The sequence below is a fragment of the Aquarana catesbeiana genome, linkage group LG03 (assembly GCF_042186555.1).
Source record: "Aquarana catesbeiana isolate 2022-GZ linkage group LG03, ASM4218655v1, whole genome shotgun sequence".
In the NCBI taxonomy this organism is placed as follows: domain Eukaryota; kingdom Metazoa; phylum Chordata; class Amphibia; order Anura; family Ranidae; genus Aquarana; species Aquarana catesbeiana.
In genome coordinates, this window is record NC_133326.1 from 74,484,353 (window position 1) to 74,501,431 (window position 17,079).

The window sequence follows — 17,079 nt, forward strand, 5'->3', positions numbered from 1 at the left end:
CCCCCCCCCCATCATACTTACCTAGGTGGATGCAGCATTGAATGTACTGAGAAACGAGCGATCGAACATTGCTGATGGCTCGGTTCTCTCAGCTCCGAGAAGAGAGCTGCCGCCTGTCAGTCAGCATTTCTCTGCTCTGCCCCGCGCTCACTGGAGGGCTGAGCTGTGGGGGGCTGGGGAGTGGCCGTCTCAGGCTCTCAGCGACTCGCTGAGAGGCTGAGAAGGGTATCAGTCCAGGCACCTGGCGGATCTTGATTATATTGTCCTGATGATGCAGTGCCTGGACTGATTTCTGTGACGTCAGCAGGGAGTGGACTTCAGCCTGATCTCTGCTGAAAACGGGTCACAATAAATTAAAACAAATTAAAAAATCTAATTTCTTCATCAACTTAGGCCAATATGTATTCTGCTACATGTTTTTGGTTAAAAAAAATACCAATAAGAGCATATTGATTGGTTTGTGCAAAAGTTATAGCGTCTATAAACTATGGGATATTTTTATTTATTATACTAGTAATGGCGGTGTTTAGCAACTTATAGCGGGACTGCGATATTGCGGCAGTCAGACACTAACTGACACTTTTGACACTTCTTGAGAACCAGTGACACTAATACAGTGATCAGTGCTAAAAATATGCACTGTCACAGTTCTAATGACACTGGCTGGGAAGGGCTTAACATCAGGGGTGATCAAAGGGTTAACTGTGTGCCGAGCTAGTGATTTTGTGTACTGGGGGGGGGGGGGGGGGTGCTTTTATTAGGGAAGGCATGGATCTATGTTCCTACTTTGCCTTCCCTACTGACAGAAAATGGATTTGCCTTGTTTACATGGGCAGACCGTCATTCTCCCTCAACACCGAAGGATCAGTGGGTGCCGGTGGACTACGAGTCTGTGGTATCCTCCAATCAGCTCCCGCTGTGTATAATAACATTGGGAGTGGGCTGGCGGCGGTGCGCATGCGTGCCCCTCACTCAGAAGTGTCGGATTACGTGCTAGGTACGTGATCCAGCGCAGCAGTGCCTCTTTGCCACTGTACATGTAAGTTATACCATAGATATCCTACTTCTAGCTAAACATAGTGCAGACCTGGTACAATAAAGCATAATTCATGCTAGGCTACCAAGTTCTGACTTTGATTAACTTGTATGTATACTCAAAATCTATATTTTTATAGATTGCTGCAGATGCACCATGTAAATCCAATAGCTTACAAATGTTTCGTTTTACTGTAGTTTTATTTTGAAGAGAAAAAAAAAACACCTCTCCACATTGTCTAATCAGAGAACACTTTGCATTCATTCAGAAAATGCAAAGTATTCTCTGAATGGTGCCCATGCTGAGCGACTGACCACTTGTGTTTAGAATGTAGCAGGGCGGCTGTATGGGTGTTTTTTTTTTTTTGTGTTTTTTGTTTTTAAGATTCATACTTACCTAGGTGGATGATGCTCCATCTGTTCCCCGGCGCCTCTACACTGAGAACAGAGGGATCGAACATTGCAGATGGTTTGTTTCTCACAGCCCCCTGAGCAGAGAGCTGCACACTGTCAGTCCCAGCTCTCTGCTCTGCCCCCTCCTTGCTCATTGGAGTGCTGGGCTGTGGATGGGGCGGGGGCGGCCGACCCATGCTCTCATTGGCTCGCTGAGAGGCGGAGCTGGGTGTTGGTTCAGGAATATGGCGGATCCTGACTTCATGGTCGTGATTACACGGAGCCTGGACCGACTTCTGTGACGTCAGCAGAGAGCGGACTTCAGCCTGCTCTGCTGAAAATGGGTTACAGGAGTGCAACGAACTGCACTCCTGTGATCTACAGAAGAAGTACAGCCAAACAAGCTTTGGCTATACTTCTCCTTTAATACTGTTGAATGCATTTTCTGCTTACCTTTACCCTGTTTGGGTTCCCAAATAGTTAGTTATTGTATATAGTTATTGTAACCAATAATATAGCTTTTTTTTATCCTTTACACTCGACTTTTATAGCCATAGACCTTTCTAAAGATGTCTATGGTATTACATACAGCCCCAATTCCAAAAAAAGTTGGGATGCATTGTCCTACTGTGCATATTCCAGTAGGACAATGCTAAACCTCATACTGCATCTATGACAACAGCATAGCTTTTTAGTAGAAAAGTTCAGATACTCAAAGCGGAGTTCCAGCTGTTTCCATGTTTATTAAAAGTCAGCAGCTACAAAAAGTATAGCTGCTGACTTTTAATAAACACGCACTCGCCTGTCCCATGATCCAGCGAAGCCTTGGATCTCTGCCCTGTCTCTCTCCGGTGCTGCCATCACTAGTGTGGGCACCCAGCTGTGACAGCTGCATGTCCTGAATGGCTGAGCAATCTTCTGAGACCTGTGACATGTCCCAGAAGACTGCAGAGAGGGATGGGCTGCCTAGGTGGCCCCAGCAGAAGTGGGAGCTGGGTACCTGTCAAAATTAGGTACCCGCTCCCCCCCTCAAAAAATGACATGCTAAATGTGGCTTGTCAGGGGGTCAGGAGTGCTTAAAGCGGAACTTCCACTTTTGGATGGAACTCCGCTTTAACTGGCCTGCCTGCAGTCCAGACCTTTTACCAATTAAAAATATTTGCCAAATCTAGAAACAAAAAACATGACAAAGAAGACCCAGGACTGTTGAGCAGTTAGAATAATATATGGGGCAAGAATGGGACAACATTTCTCTCCCAAAACTCAAGTGACTGGTCCCGTCTGTTGTGAGTGTGGTATGGAATCTTAATTAAGATCGCTGTGTTTTGTTTTTCAGTGCCTCCAACCATATGGTAAAATTGTGAACCTTGTTCAGATAATCAGTGCATACCACAATACTTTCCTGAGTTTGTTAATTTATGAGGATTTCTTACCAATGTATAAATATCTCCCAACAAAATTAATAAGCAAATAATCTGACTTTATTAACTAACAAGTATAGTTATACAATTTCATACAGAACTGGAATTTCTGGTGATTGATATTTCACACACACATTATCAAAACATCAACACGGCAATAAAACAATATTTCTTAATATATTACAAATAACTCAAGGGAGCCCAAATTGTTCTGTTCTGAAAAATGTGTGCTAATCGCACTTTATGTTCAAGAGCACAATATCCCTTGTCACTCAGGGAAACAGTCCTCTGAATTTCTCCAGGCCGGAGACATCCAAAGTATGTCTCACAGAGTCAACAGATAGATATTGCCAATTTAAAAGAAATCTCAATCCAACAGAGCTACTAAATTGAATAGGGCGATATGGTTTCCCTGGGACCACAGTAATTTAAATGGATGTAATACAAGTTTATGTCTGAATTCCCCCAAACACGGCTTCAATAATACACAGCCTAGACAATCAATATGGGGAAATGATTAATGATAAACTACCCTACACACTGCATATGATAATGTCAACACATAAACTATAAAATACAATCCCTACAATTTTGAGAGATAATTAATAATCATCTGGTCTGTATCTTACCAACAGTTCAAAAGGGGAAGATATCCGAAAAATCTTAATTACTTTGAGTAGTTTCAGTCACAAGGTACAGCAAGATGCGGTGTGGCCAATTATCAGCGTGCCACGTCTAGGGGTGTATCTGGCATGTGGGTCTGTGATCCTCTCTCTTTGGCCCTCACATCCTTTATACCATCTGGGACAATAAGCTCATAAAATATCATAAGCTCAGCCCAGAAGGTTTGGCTTATTCTCCATTGGTTGGAGAACTCTAATGATTTTCCTGGTGAGCTCAGGTAATATCATCTTCAGCCACTAGGTGTGTCTGAGGACAGAAAATGTATTCTAAACTATTTGTTAAAAGAAAATACCGTATATGCTCAAGTATAAGCTGACCCAAATATAAGCCAAGGCACCTAATTTTACCACAAAAACTGGAAAAACTTATTGACTCGAGTATAAGCCTAGGGTGAGAAATGCGCAGCTACTGTAAGTGGAAAAGTGGGTCAACAATGCCCATTTGCAGCCTCACTGTGCCCATTTGCACCCCTCACCGTGCCAATTTGCATCCATAGGTCCCCCGAACTTCAAACCCGGTAATTAAGGGTTCCTAGATGCCCCCTAGCTGCAAGCCAAAATTTGGGGTCTCTGGACCCAAAGGGTCCCGAAATGACATTGCTGCAGATGGACACAGTTGACCGACTTTGGGGCCCCGTATCTGCTAGGAACCCCAAATTTGGTGTGCAAACCCAGTAGAACTAGCACTACGACATATCCAGCTGGGGTTCCTAGCACCAAGTGGCCCCAAGATACGGGGCCCCCCAAAGTCGGTTCGGAAAATGTCAAGCACTTTTCTGCAGCAGAGAATGACATTTTCCAAACTGACTTTGGGGCCCCGTATCTCAGGGCCACTTCGTGCTAGGAACCCCAGGTTTGGATATGTTGTAGTGCTAGTTCCACTGGGTTTGCACACCAAATTTGGGGTTCCTAGCACTAAGTGCGTATAAGCCGAGGGGGGCATTTTCAGCACAAAAAAATGTGCTGAAAAACTCGGCTTATACTCGAGTATATACGGTATGTTCTCTTTCATAATTGGCATCTACCTATACATTGGGGCTTATGAATATATATCTATATTGTTCAGGGAAGCCCGGCAACTGGTACAAAATATAATATATTTAGTATAAAATTGATTAACCACTATCACACAAAATGGATGTTTATATGGATAAATGCATGACATGTATTTTTATGTAGATGCGGTCACGGTTTCTATGTCTTTACAACAATGATGGTTATTTAAACACAATTCTTCATTTGTTCTATATCTTAATTTATATTTCTACCTTATGGTAGATTACTCATGGGGTCAGTGGATATTAAAATTATGATCACGTATCTGTGACCTGGAGTCTAATATAACATTTGAATCACCTATGATCACATATATTTAAAATATCATATGTATACAGGAATGAAATGTTTTCCTAGAGCATTTGCAATGAACCTTAGACAGGCTCAATAAAGAACTACATCAGGGTTTAGCTGTCCAATCAATTCTTCCTTTCAGACACATTTTCATTATTGACTGTTCCGATACTGGTGCCTGTTGGTAATTTTAATGTATCACCGAGTCTGTTTTTCAGACTCGGTGTTTACAACTTAAAAACAAGTTTTTTTGCTAGAAAATTACTTAGAACCCCCAAACATTATACATTTTTTTTCTAACACCCTAGAGAATAAAATGGCGGTCATTGCAATACTTTTTGTCACACCGTATTTGCGCAGTGGTCTTACAAGCGCACTTTTTTTTTTTGAAAAAATTAACTTTTTTGATTTAAAAACTAAGACAACAGTAAAGTTAGCCCATTTTTTTTTATATTGTGAAAGATGATGTTACGCCGAGTAAATTGATACCCAACATGTCACGCTTCAAAATTGCGCCCACTGGTGGAATGGCGTCAAACTTTTACCCTTAAAGATCTCCATAGGTAACGTTTAAAAATTTCTACAGGTTGCATGTGTTGAGTTACAGAGGAGGTCTAGGGCTAGAATTATTGCTTTCACTCTAATGATCGCAGCGATACCTCACATGTGTGGTTTGAACACCATTTTAACATGCGGGCGCTGCTCACGTATGCGTTCGCTTCTGCGTGTGAGCTCGTCGGGACGGGGCGCTTTAAAAAAAAATTTTTTTTTCTTATTTATTTTACTTTATTTTATTGATTTTAAAACGTTTTTTAAAAAAAATAAAAAAATTTCGGTCACTTTTATTTCTATTACAAGGAATGTAAACATCCCTTGTAATAGAAAAAGGTATGACAGGTCCTCTTAAATATGAGATCTGGGGTCAAAAAGACCTCAGATCTCATATTTGGACTTAAATGGAATAAAAAGTAAAAATAAAAAAATTTGTCATTTTGAAAAAATGACAAAAAAAAAAAATGTCCCTTTAAGAGGTATGGGCGAAAGGGACGTTTTGACGTCGCTTCCGCCCTGCTATGGTATGGAGACGGGTGGGGGCCATCTTGACCTCACTCGTATCCATACCCAGCTAAGAAGAGGACCCGATCGCTTTAAAGTGCCGACGTATATATACAGTGGGCGGTCTGGAAGTGGTTAACCTCGTATTGCATTCATTGTCTGAGGGGAAGCTGAGTCAACATGGGGTTCTCACTATGGTGGCGATCTCACCCAATGCGGTTTTTGGGATCTCACACAATGGGGTTATTTACCCAAGCTTTTCCTTTAATTAAAGGCTGTGTTACTTGGGTCTGAAAACACAAATTTGACCATTGTCAGCTGGTTTTGTATCAGATGGCACTATTGTTCATTTTTACTTGGTTTCAACATAAGTTTTTTGTCTCTTGACTTTAACTCTCCAATGGATAGTATAACTTATTCAACCTTCTCTGTTGGGTGGGGGGAATGCCCTCCTGGAGTGATTACTCCTAAGCTGAAAGTTTCATGAAACACATAATATTTTATTGTATCTAGGCCATGACACCTCGGTTACCAGATGTTTGTAGAATGTTGTTAAAAGAAGAGGGGATGCTACACCATGGTAAACACGGCCCTGTCTCAACTTTTTTGAGACATGTTGCTGCCCTCAATTTCAAAATGACCTTATTTTTTTCTTAAAGTGGTACATTTCCTCAGTTTTAAACATTTGATATGGTTTCTATTTTCTATTGTTAATAAAATAAGGGTTTATGAGATTTGCAAATCATTGCATTCTGTTTTTATGTAGATTTTACACAGCATCCCAACTTTTTTGGAATTAGGGTTGTGTAATTACTATAAAAAAAAAATAGGTAAATTTAGTTTAAATTGTCTGATCTGTCTAACAGATGGATAAACTAATTTTGTATAATCATGCTAAAGAATATTAGTTGTGCTTGGCACAAAAGAATATTCCTCAATTTGTTTTTACAATTATTTTATTTATACAAGGAACACGGTCAAAGAAAGACATCTGGGCAGTCACAGTTTGTTATCTTACAACACATTGCATGTACACGTTATAAACGAGAACATTTTATTACATCCAAAGGACAGTATGACATTTTGCTTAACTGAGACGTCTTTTATTTTATGTGATAGGTGCTTAAAGCAACATCTTGGTGCTGGGTGTGCATAGGGCAGTAGCGCTAGTGGTGCAGGTGTGTTGCCCTTTATTGGGTCCCAGGGTGTTAATGATGGAAGGAAGGAGAGGATTCAGAGAAGAGGGGTTGGGGAGAGAGAATAGGGAGAATAGCATGTCATCGGCATAGGCCGATGGGGGGGAGGGGAAGGAGGGGTAAGGGGGAGGTGAGGGGTGGGGATCTGGAGGATAATTCTGTGTAAGCCCACTATACGCGGGGGCAATCAGTCAGGACATCTGGGTGCTCTGTAGCCAGTAGGGTCAGTAGTTAGTCATTTGGTTAGTAGGGTGACTTTTAGTCATTCAGGTCGCTGTTAAGGAAGGTTCTTCCTTCGTCTGAAAAGATAAAGACGTTCCATGGCGACCAGGTCTTGGAGTATCGCTCCTGTTGGTGTTGCGCAGTTAGTACTAGGTCTTCCAATCTACCTATTTCCTTTACTTTTCGGATCCACACCCCTACGGTTGGGGGTTACGGGGATTTCCACATAAGAGTGATGCAAGCTTTAGCAGCGTCAAGAAGGTGCCGGATAATAGACTTTTTGTATATCTTCCCTGGTATATTGGTGGCGTGTAGGAGGAAGTATGCTGGGTCATTCGGTATTTCGCGTTCTGTGAGTTTTTGGAGGGTGCGTTGGACCTCCGTACCAAAGTGTTGTAGTTTGGGGCAGGTCCAAAAAATATCTAAGATGGTGCCCTTGTCTTCCTTGCATCTCCAGCACCGATCAGAAGTGTCTGGGAAGATTTTCTTCAGTTTTACTGGGGTTCTGTACCACCTGGTTAGGATCTTACCATCCTACTCAAATGTATCGCTTGGTAATACTTGCGTATGTCCGGCACTGCCAGTCCCCCGTATCGTTTAGGTAGCATTAGCTGATTACGCTGTAGTCGTGGGCATCTATGTGCCCAGATGAAGTCGAAGAATGTCGTTTGAATTTGTTTAAAATAGCTAGCTGGGATATGGACTGGGAGTGCCTGTAGGAGATAGATAAACTTGGGGAGGATGCTCATTTTAATAATGTTGCAACGGCCTAACCAAGAATGTAGACTGGTGTTCCACTCATCTAAAAGTTGTTTAACTCCACAAAGTAGTGGTGGGAAATTTAGTTCATAGATTTTGGCTATGTTGGAGGGGACCAATGTACCTAAGTACGTCAGCGCCTTGTCAGTCCATTTAAATTTAAAGTTGTTTTGTAGTTGTATGATTGATTTTTGTGGAAAATTAACCCCCATTGCTTCCGACTTGGAGAAGTTAATCTGGAGGTTTGAGAGCACTCCGTATCTCCCAAACTCCGTCATCAGGTTAGGAAGTGAAACCAGAGGTTTCGTAAGGGAGAATAGCATGTCATCGGCATAGGCCGATACTTTGTGTTGGGTGTCTCTAATCTTAACTCCTTCAATACCTGGGTTATGTCGGACCGTGCAGAGAAATGGTTCCAATGACAGGGCGAAAAGGAGAGGCGACAATGGGCACCCCTGTCGTGTCCCGTTGGAGATTTCAAAGGTGTCTGAAAGCACACCGTTGGCCCGGACTCTTGCTGCTGGTTGGGAGTAGATCATGGATATCCACTGTAGCATTTTGGTGCCGAAGCCAGCGTGTTGTAAGACATCAAGCATGAAATTCCAGTTCACCCTGTCAAAGACCTTCTCCGTGTCTGTGCTAAGAAAGACACATTGTGTCTTTGAATGGTTTACTGCCTGGAGTAGATTCAGTGCTTTTGTGGTGTTGTCTCTAGCCTCCCGTGTAGGGACAAAGCCCACTTGATCTAAGTGTATCAGGTTCGGGATAAGATGTTGAATCCTATTTGCGGATATATTAGTAAAAAGTTTGAGGCCTAAGTTGAGCAGTGAGATCGGCCAATAGCTTCCACAGGATGTTGGATCTTTTCCCTCCCTGGGGATCACAGAGATGTGTGTGAGTAATGTTTCGGCCGCGAATGTTGCAGTTGAGCCTAGTGCATTGACCAACTTGACCATGTATGGGGCAAGGGACGGAAGAAGGGTCTTGTAGTATTGGGCCGTAAGGCTATCTGGACCGGGTGCCTTCCCCTGTTTAGTGGCCCCGACTGCCCCCTGGATTTCCCCTATAGAGATGGGGTCTTCAAGGGTGTCTTTGTCTGCGTCTGGTAATCGGGGCATGAGTGATGATGACAGATGGGATTCTATCTGTTCTTGAGTAGGAGGTTTGGTCTTCAAATTATATAATGAATTATAGAATTCCCGGAATCCTCTCGTAATTTTGTGTGGTTTTGTTACTTTTGGTTTATTAGGGGGTACTAGATGTGGGATATATGTTACTAATCTCTGTTCTCTCAAGGTTCTGGCCAAAAGCCACCCGCATTTATTCCCAGACTCATATGAGAATTTCCTACATATCTGTAGTGCTGCCTTGGCTTTAATTTGTAGGATATCTGTAATTTGTGTCAGTTTGACAAGGAGGTCTCTTTCTAGGGATGGGGTTTGTGTTCGTTTATGACTGAGCTCCAAGGCGGCCAGGTCTGTGAGTAGGGACTGAGCTGTTCAGTTTGTTTCCATTTGATCCTGGCCCCATGTTTAATCAACACGCCATGAATAACCGCCTTGTGTGCCTCCCATTTAATGCCTGGGTCACAATCTGGGGTGTCATTAGTTCTGAAGTAGCAGTTCAGTTTTCTAGTAACGTCTTCTAGAATGTCATTGTCTTGTAAGAGACTTTCATTGAGTCTCCATTGGTTAGTTTTGGTGGTCGTGGAGTCATAAAGAGCGTAGGACAAGAAAATAGGGGCATGGTCGAACCAGGTAATGGAGCCTATGGCTGAGGTGTGTACTGCATATAACTTGCATGGGGGATGAGGAAATAATCAATGCGCGAGTATGTCTTGTGTAGTTGGCTATCGTGCAGGGAGTGAGCAATACGTTTACGGGAACCGAGAGAGTTAGATGACAGACCCGTGGATGTGTCTTCTGCTGGAACTAACGGGACGTTCAGGTCGCCTCCTACAATCAGTTGGCCCTCTGTAAAATTGGTCAGGTTCACTAGTATCCTACCTAGGAAAGCCTCTTGTTATTCGTTCGGGGCATGTACATTCGCAATTGTGATTTTAACATCGCCGGCCATGCCCTTCACAAACAGGTAGCAAACTCCAGGGTCAGTAATGGAGTCTATGAGCGACCATGGTACTCTGCTGGAAAGGAGAATAGAAACCACCCTTGACTAAGCTGTCCGATTGGTGGAGTGGTACACCGTCGGGATTGACCTGTTTTTCAGGATGGGTAATTTGTCATCTCTAAAATGTGTCTCCTGTATGAAGGCCAGATCTGATTTAAGATGGTGCAAATCATGTAAAAGCATCCATCTCTTCTCGGGTGTGTTAAGGCCCTTAGCGTTAAGCAAGGTCACATTCAGGACCTCCATGGGAGAGGGTGGAGTGTGGAGAAAGTGGAAGGGGTAGGGGGGGAGGGAGGGTAGGAGGAATGGAAGTAGATGAGAGGTGAGAGAGAAAGAGAAAAAGAAAGGAAGAAAAAGTAGAGCTAGGGAGGAAAAGAGGGGGTTCCTCTCGAGAAGGTCTCAAGAGGGGGAGAGCTGAAGGAAGGTGTTTACCTTAAAGACTGGGCACCACCACCTCCGGAGAAAGAGAGAGGGTTATATACTAGTTGCAGCAAAGATACTGCTTAAACGTTTCCCAGCAACAGGCTGGGGGTAAGCGTTGGCCTATTTGGGAGTGAGGTCAGCGAAGGCCGAAAAGCAGCTGGCCGGCCCCCCTGACCAAAGTAAGTAGAGAGTTATCATACAGACATGAGCAATGCGAATATGAGCCAATAATGCTAACCTTCACGTGGTTATCTAGGGCACGCAAATCATGAGCAAACATTGCTAACCTTCCCGTATTTATCTGTAGCATGTAAATATGAGCAAACAGTGCTAACCGTCATATATTTATCTATAGCATGTAAATATGAGCAAACAGTGCTAACCGAAATGTATTTATCTATAGCATGTAAATATGAGCAAACACTGCTAACAGTAGTGTATTTATCCGTAGCATGTAAATATGAGCAAACCGTATTGACCTTCATGTAATTATCTCTAGCATGTAAATATGAGCAAACCGTGCTAACCGTCGTGTATTTATCTATAGCATGTAAACATGAGCAAACCGCGCTACCCGTAATGTATTTATCTGTAGCATGTAAATATGAGCAAACATTACTAGTCCTCCTGTATTTATCTATAGCATGTAAATATGAGCAAACCGTGCTAACCACCATGTATTCATCTGGAACCTATGAATATGAGCAAACAGTGCTAACCTTCATATCTTCATCTAGTATATTTAAAGAGGAAGTAAACCCTGATGGGTTTACTTCCTCTTTGTTTCCCTGCAAAGGTAAAGCTTAATGGGCTACTATGCATCGCATAGTAGCCCATTATGTGTCACTTAACTGACACAGGAGCCTGCGATGTCACCGCTGTCTCCTCTGCTACGGAGCGTCCATCTTCTTTCCGGGTATCGTGGCTCCGGCGCTGTGATTAGGCCGGAGCCGCGATGACGTCACTCCCGCGCATGTGCACGGGAGCCACCACTAACGCCATATCGCCATTAGCAGCGGCATGCTCAGTGCACCTGCGCGACGCTTCCATAGACAGCGGTGCCTGTCTTTTTGCAAATATCTCCTAAACCCTGTAGGTTTAGGAGATATTTCTTTGACCTACAGGTAAGCCTTAATCTAGGCTTACCTGTAGGTCAAAGTGGCCTGTAAGGGTTTACAACCACTTTAAATCTGAACAAACAGTGTTAACATGTGTTCATCTATAGCAGGGATATGCAATTAGTGGACCTCCAGCTGTGACAAAACTACAAGTCCCATCATGCCTCTGCATCTGGGTGTCATGCTTGTGGTTGTCAGAGTCTTGCTATGCCTCATGGGACTTGTAGTTCTGCAACAGCTGGAGGTCCGCTAATTGCATATCCCTGATCTATAGCATATGTTCATAGAATGCGAGTAATGCCCTTAATACCTGTACAGTACATATTAAGCTTCGTAGAAGAATCAGAGCATAATTATTATCACAATCCCGCAAGAAACTTCCCCCCCAAGGAATTATTATACCGGTTCCTATTACCTCATTGCGGTAGTTGATGTTAACTCCACATCTGTGTCTCCCTCGCCGCGGGAGAGCTATGTCTCTCGGAGAGGGGGAGAATCATTCCCTGGGAGCCCAGTGCCACCTCTCGGCTCCATCCCTAGCAGACCTATACAAACAGAGCCCCAGAGATGTCCGCTGGGGGAGATATGTGCTCATGGGGAGTCTCCAAATCCAGCCCAGCTGGGTCAGGACCATCGCCCCCCTGCTGCCGCCGCTGTGGTGTCCCCTATAGTTAATGGGCAATATACCCCCGGTCCCCCACAGGGGACGCCAACACAAGGAGGGAAGAAATTGGGGCACTAAGACACCCAGATATATTGTTGTTATGGGAACTGAATAGTATCTCATACCTGAAAAGGAATATAGTGTTAGTTAAAATTTAGAGAATGTATTGTGCAATACACATGCAACCAGTGCTTATATGCGGAGACATCCATTCTGCCTGTCCTGGAAGCATGGGCTCTATTCTCCCAGTGTCTGGTACATCTATATGGGAAATGCCTTTCAAGTCCCGGTCCCAGGGAGGGGGGTCACTTAGGTTCATGAAAGTACCTGACCTCTCAAGGTTGCTCCATGAGTGCTGAAAAGAACTGTGAGGGGGGGGGCTCAAGCACCGGCCCCAGAAGGAGGGGAGGGGCCAGGGCGCCCCTCCAGTCAGGGGGATAGGTACACTGTTTGGGCTCTGTAGAGAAGTTTCTGGGCAGATATATGTTCTTCGGCAGGTGGCAGTGAGAGGGCACCGGGCACTGATTGTCATGCGTTGTTGTGAGGGGCAGAACAAGTGGGGAAGAGAAGCGCCAACTAGCTGGGGGTTGGAAGTCTGTGCTCGTGAAGGGGAGTGTTATGACTCACGTGCCCATTCCAACGGCGGGTCCTGCGAACGCCTCCTGGGTCTCTGAGAGCAGGCAGGCTAGGAGAGTCGGGCAGCTGGAGGGGGTCCCGTGCGGCCGGATGACCGTTGCAGGATTTGAAGCCATTTCTGTACTCACACCGGTTCAGCGTCCATAAATGTGAAGAGGGCCGGCAGATCTGCAGGTGAGCGTAGCGTGAATGACGCCTGTGCCTTTTGGAATGTCACCGCCAAGGGATACCCCCATCTGTAGGTGCATCCGTGCCGTCTCGTTGTTTCCAATACTGGTTTCAGGATGGCTCTTCTCTGGAGTGTCGCTCTCGACAGATCAGGGAGGATTTGTATGTTTGCCCCATCAAATTCGATCGGACCATAATCCCAGGACTTGCGGAGGATGGTGTCCTTCTGTGAGTATCTGTGTAGTCTGCACAGTACGTCCTGTGGTCTGTCTGGGTCTGTAGACCTGGGTCCCAGGGCTCTGTGCACCCGATCTATTTCCAGCGTCGGTGGGGGAGCTTCCAGAACGCTGTGAAATATAGCTGTAACCGTGGCAGCCAAATCTTCTGTCCCTGTAGCCTCCTGAGTCCCCGCAGCCGCAGGTTGTTCCGACGGCTGTGGTCCTCCATTTCCTCCAGGTGTAGCTGCATCTCTCCAGCCATGATGGCTTGTGCGGTCTGTGAGTGTTCCAGGGCTGACACTCTGAGTTCCAGGGAGGAGATTGTGGCCTCCTCCGTATCCATGCGCTCTGTGAGAGAGTGAAGGTCTGATTTCATGCCATGTCACTGCTATGTGCCGCCTCGATGCGGAGGATTAGGGCTTCTATATCAGACTTCGTGGGGAGAGCCTGGAGCATGCTACGGAGATCTTCCTCTAGGTGTCCCGGGATCTGCAAGGGACCAGCCATGTCAGATCTAAAAGCTGCTGGGGTCCCTGAGATGTATTCTGGCTCCGTGAGAGGTCCGGGAGAGGCAGGCAGGGTAGGCGCACTGACCTCCATACGAGATGTACGTGGTGTTTCTGTGATGGCGCCTGGTGGGACCTGCTGCGTGCTTCGGAGGAATTTCTGGATATTCGTCTGTGAGGTCCTGGGAGGATTGGGGTTGCTCATGCCGCATTCACATGAAAGATTTGCTGTCTTTTGGTTGTGGTGAGCAGGGGGAAGCCGGGAGCTCCTTAGAAGCCCATCTTCATTCAGCCATCACTAGGCCACACCCCCCCCCCCCCTCAAATTGTTTTTAAACCCCTTTTTTTTGTGGATTTGTGAGTTATGTTTTATTGGTCATCAATTTCACTCACCCTACCCCCCTAAAATCTTATCCATGCTGCAATAGCTCCCATGTGAGCATCTGCTTCCTCGGTGTATGTGCAGAAATTCATTCCAGTTCAAAAGCCTGTTGCTTATTCTCATCTTTGTTTTCTCCCCTGCTATAACTCAAAAATTGAATCTAGGGGAGATAGTTTTATTTATGGGTATAGGGAAGGATGTGACTCTCTCACCTTTTACCCACATAAAACCCTAGTTGTCAGTTGCCATGCCTGAGAGCATGGGCAAAGCAAAGGTTCATTTTAAAGCAGAATCAAACATACTGTACAAATTTTAAAATGGTTGACGGGTAGTATTTTATGACAGAAGAGCCCTATTTTTATTATTCTGTCATAACTGCTTCTCCCTGCCATTCAGCTTTGTGCTGAGATCACATGACTCCCATGCGCATGTGCGGGAGTGACGTCATCCCAGTTTGACCAATCAAGCGGGTGAAGAGTCCAAACCCAGAAGGAAGACCAGGAGAAGATGGAAGCACTTGTGACTGATGGGAGCTTTGACAGCGCTGGAGGAGATCGCTTCCAAGGGTAGCCTGCTATCTTGTTCTAATATACTGTGCATTCTAGTTTATTATAGTTAAATGCTCCTGGAGGGCCCCTTTTTTCATAGGTTTAACTTTGCATTAAAGGAATTCTGTTGTCACAGCATACACTTTCATTTTAGAACATCAGCATTTTAATAGAAATGCAAACAATAGTTATACTTGACATCCATAATAAGCTTACTTGCATAAAAAAAGATATCCTTTTATGTTTTGATTGCTTACTGTCTGCCGGCCATCTCTTTCCACAACTCCTTGAATTCCCTGCATGCTTTGTTGCTTCTCTGCTGTTTACCTTTGATTTCTAAAGACTACATATCCCATGGTACCGCACTGTCTAAATGCAGTGATTTCTGTACTGACTCCACCTTCTGAAACACCTCTTCTTGGTACTTCTGTAGTTTAGAAGGCAGGCTCTTAAAGTGGTTGTAGGGGTAAAAGTGTTATATTTTGTCCCTGGATATTCTTTAAGCTTATTTGCTGAGACACAAGAAAATGCTTGACAATTTGCCATCAATACAGATTCTTCATTGTCATTTGTTTTTTTTGTTTTTTTTAAACTTGTAATGAGAAGTCTCTTAGTAGTAGTTTGGTTGATATGCCATAGATGATCCTCATTCCTTCCCATGTTCTGCAACCCAAGCATAGTTCTTAAGTACAGCTAGCTATGTTATATTTATGCTATTATATTCATGAATTTGGAATGTCATTTTCTGGTTATTTGGTTGATCATATTCAATTATTGTGCAGCAGTCAAGCAGAAGCAAATCAGTTTACGGGAATGGTTTATCAAGGACTTCTTTTAAGTGAACGAAGACGGCTTAGGACCGAGAGCATTGAAGAACATGCTTCTCCAAATTCACCCCCTGCCTCCTGGCCAGGTGAGGTCAATGCTATTGACATCCTATATGTTTATTGCTTATAGCTATGTTGTACCATTTTTATTTAACTATGCCTATTTAAACATACTGTTAAGAATTTACCACACCATTTTTTTTGAGTTGAGAATTCCTGCTCTAAATCTTTTCCTTTGTTAAGCCATTAACCACTTCCCATCCCGCCCATTATCATATGACGTTAGCAGGAGGGATCTCCCATCCTGGGCAGGCATCATATGACGTCCTGGGCTTCCCGGCCATCTGGGGGGACATGCGCGCCCCCACCGCGTCACTCGGGAGTCGATGCGCATGCCCGGCGGCCGCAATGTCCGCCGGGCACCCGCGATTGCCCGTTAACAGAGCAGGACCGTGGATCTGTGTGTGTAAAAACACAGATCCACGTCCTGTCAGGTGAAAGGAGACCGATCATGTGTTCCCAGTACAGAGGAACACCGATCTGTCTCCTCCCCGATCGGTCTGCTTAAAAAAAAAAAAAAAAAATTGATAAAAATGCCATAAAACTATCCCCTATCCCCTATTTTGTAGACACTATAACTTTTGAACAAACCAATCAATATACGCTTATTGCGGGTTTTTTTTGTTTTTTTTACCATAAATATGTAGAAGCATACATATTGGCCTAAACTGAGGAAAGAATTTTTTTTTTTTAAAAATGGGATATTTATTATAGCAAAAAGTAAAAAATATTGTGTTTTTTTTTCAAACTTGTCGCTCTTCTTTTGTTTATAGCACAAAAAATTAAAAACCACAGAGATGATCAAATACCACCAAAATAAATCTCTATTTGTGGGAAAAAAAATGATAAAAATTTAATTTGGGTACAGTGTTGCATGACCGAGCAATTGTCATTCAAATTGCGACAGCGCTGAAAATTGGCTTGGGCAGGAAGGGGGTGAAAATGCCCTGTATTGAAGTAGTTAAAGAGGACATACATCCAAAACAATTAATTTTGGTTTTAGAGAATGAATGAGGAATTCAGGGAATATGTAAAGATTTCACTTGCATATTCAACTATATTGTGACTATAAAAGGATTGACCACTAAAGTAAACAGATGAAGTTTAAGTAATTTAGTGACAGATATTTACATATAATACACACAGGCTGTCCACAACCAACTTTCCTCAAGACACATTTTCTGTATTAAAATGTATGTCAGGACACAATAAAAAAAAAAACATAATGTATTGTAGAGTTGTGTGCAGAGATACACAAGTATAGGAAAATGCACTCAGTACAGAAAA

The 17,079-nt window shown here is 43.8% G+C and overlaps 1 protein-coding gene across 9 annotated transcripts in view; it reads left to right on the forward strand.

The window, feature by feature from the left end:
• The window catches only part of DMXL2 (Dmx like 2), a 304,172-nt gene that overhangs the window by 195,390 nt on the left and 91,703 nt on the right, over window positions 1–17,079 (forward strand). For 6 of the 9 annotated variants that reach the window (XM_073618681.1, XM_073618685.1, XM_073618686.1 and 3 more), the window contains one exon: window positions 15,688–15,818. In XM_073618681.1, coding sequence (XP_073474782.1) covers window positions 15,688–15,818 — 131 coding nt within the window. The remainder of the gene's footprint in view (window positions 1–15,687; window positions 15,819–17,079) is intronic. The other 3 variants (XM_073618684.1, XM_073618687.1, XM_073618689.1) reach the window with 1 other exon arrangement.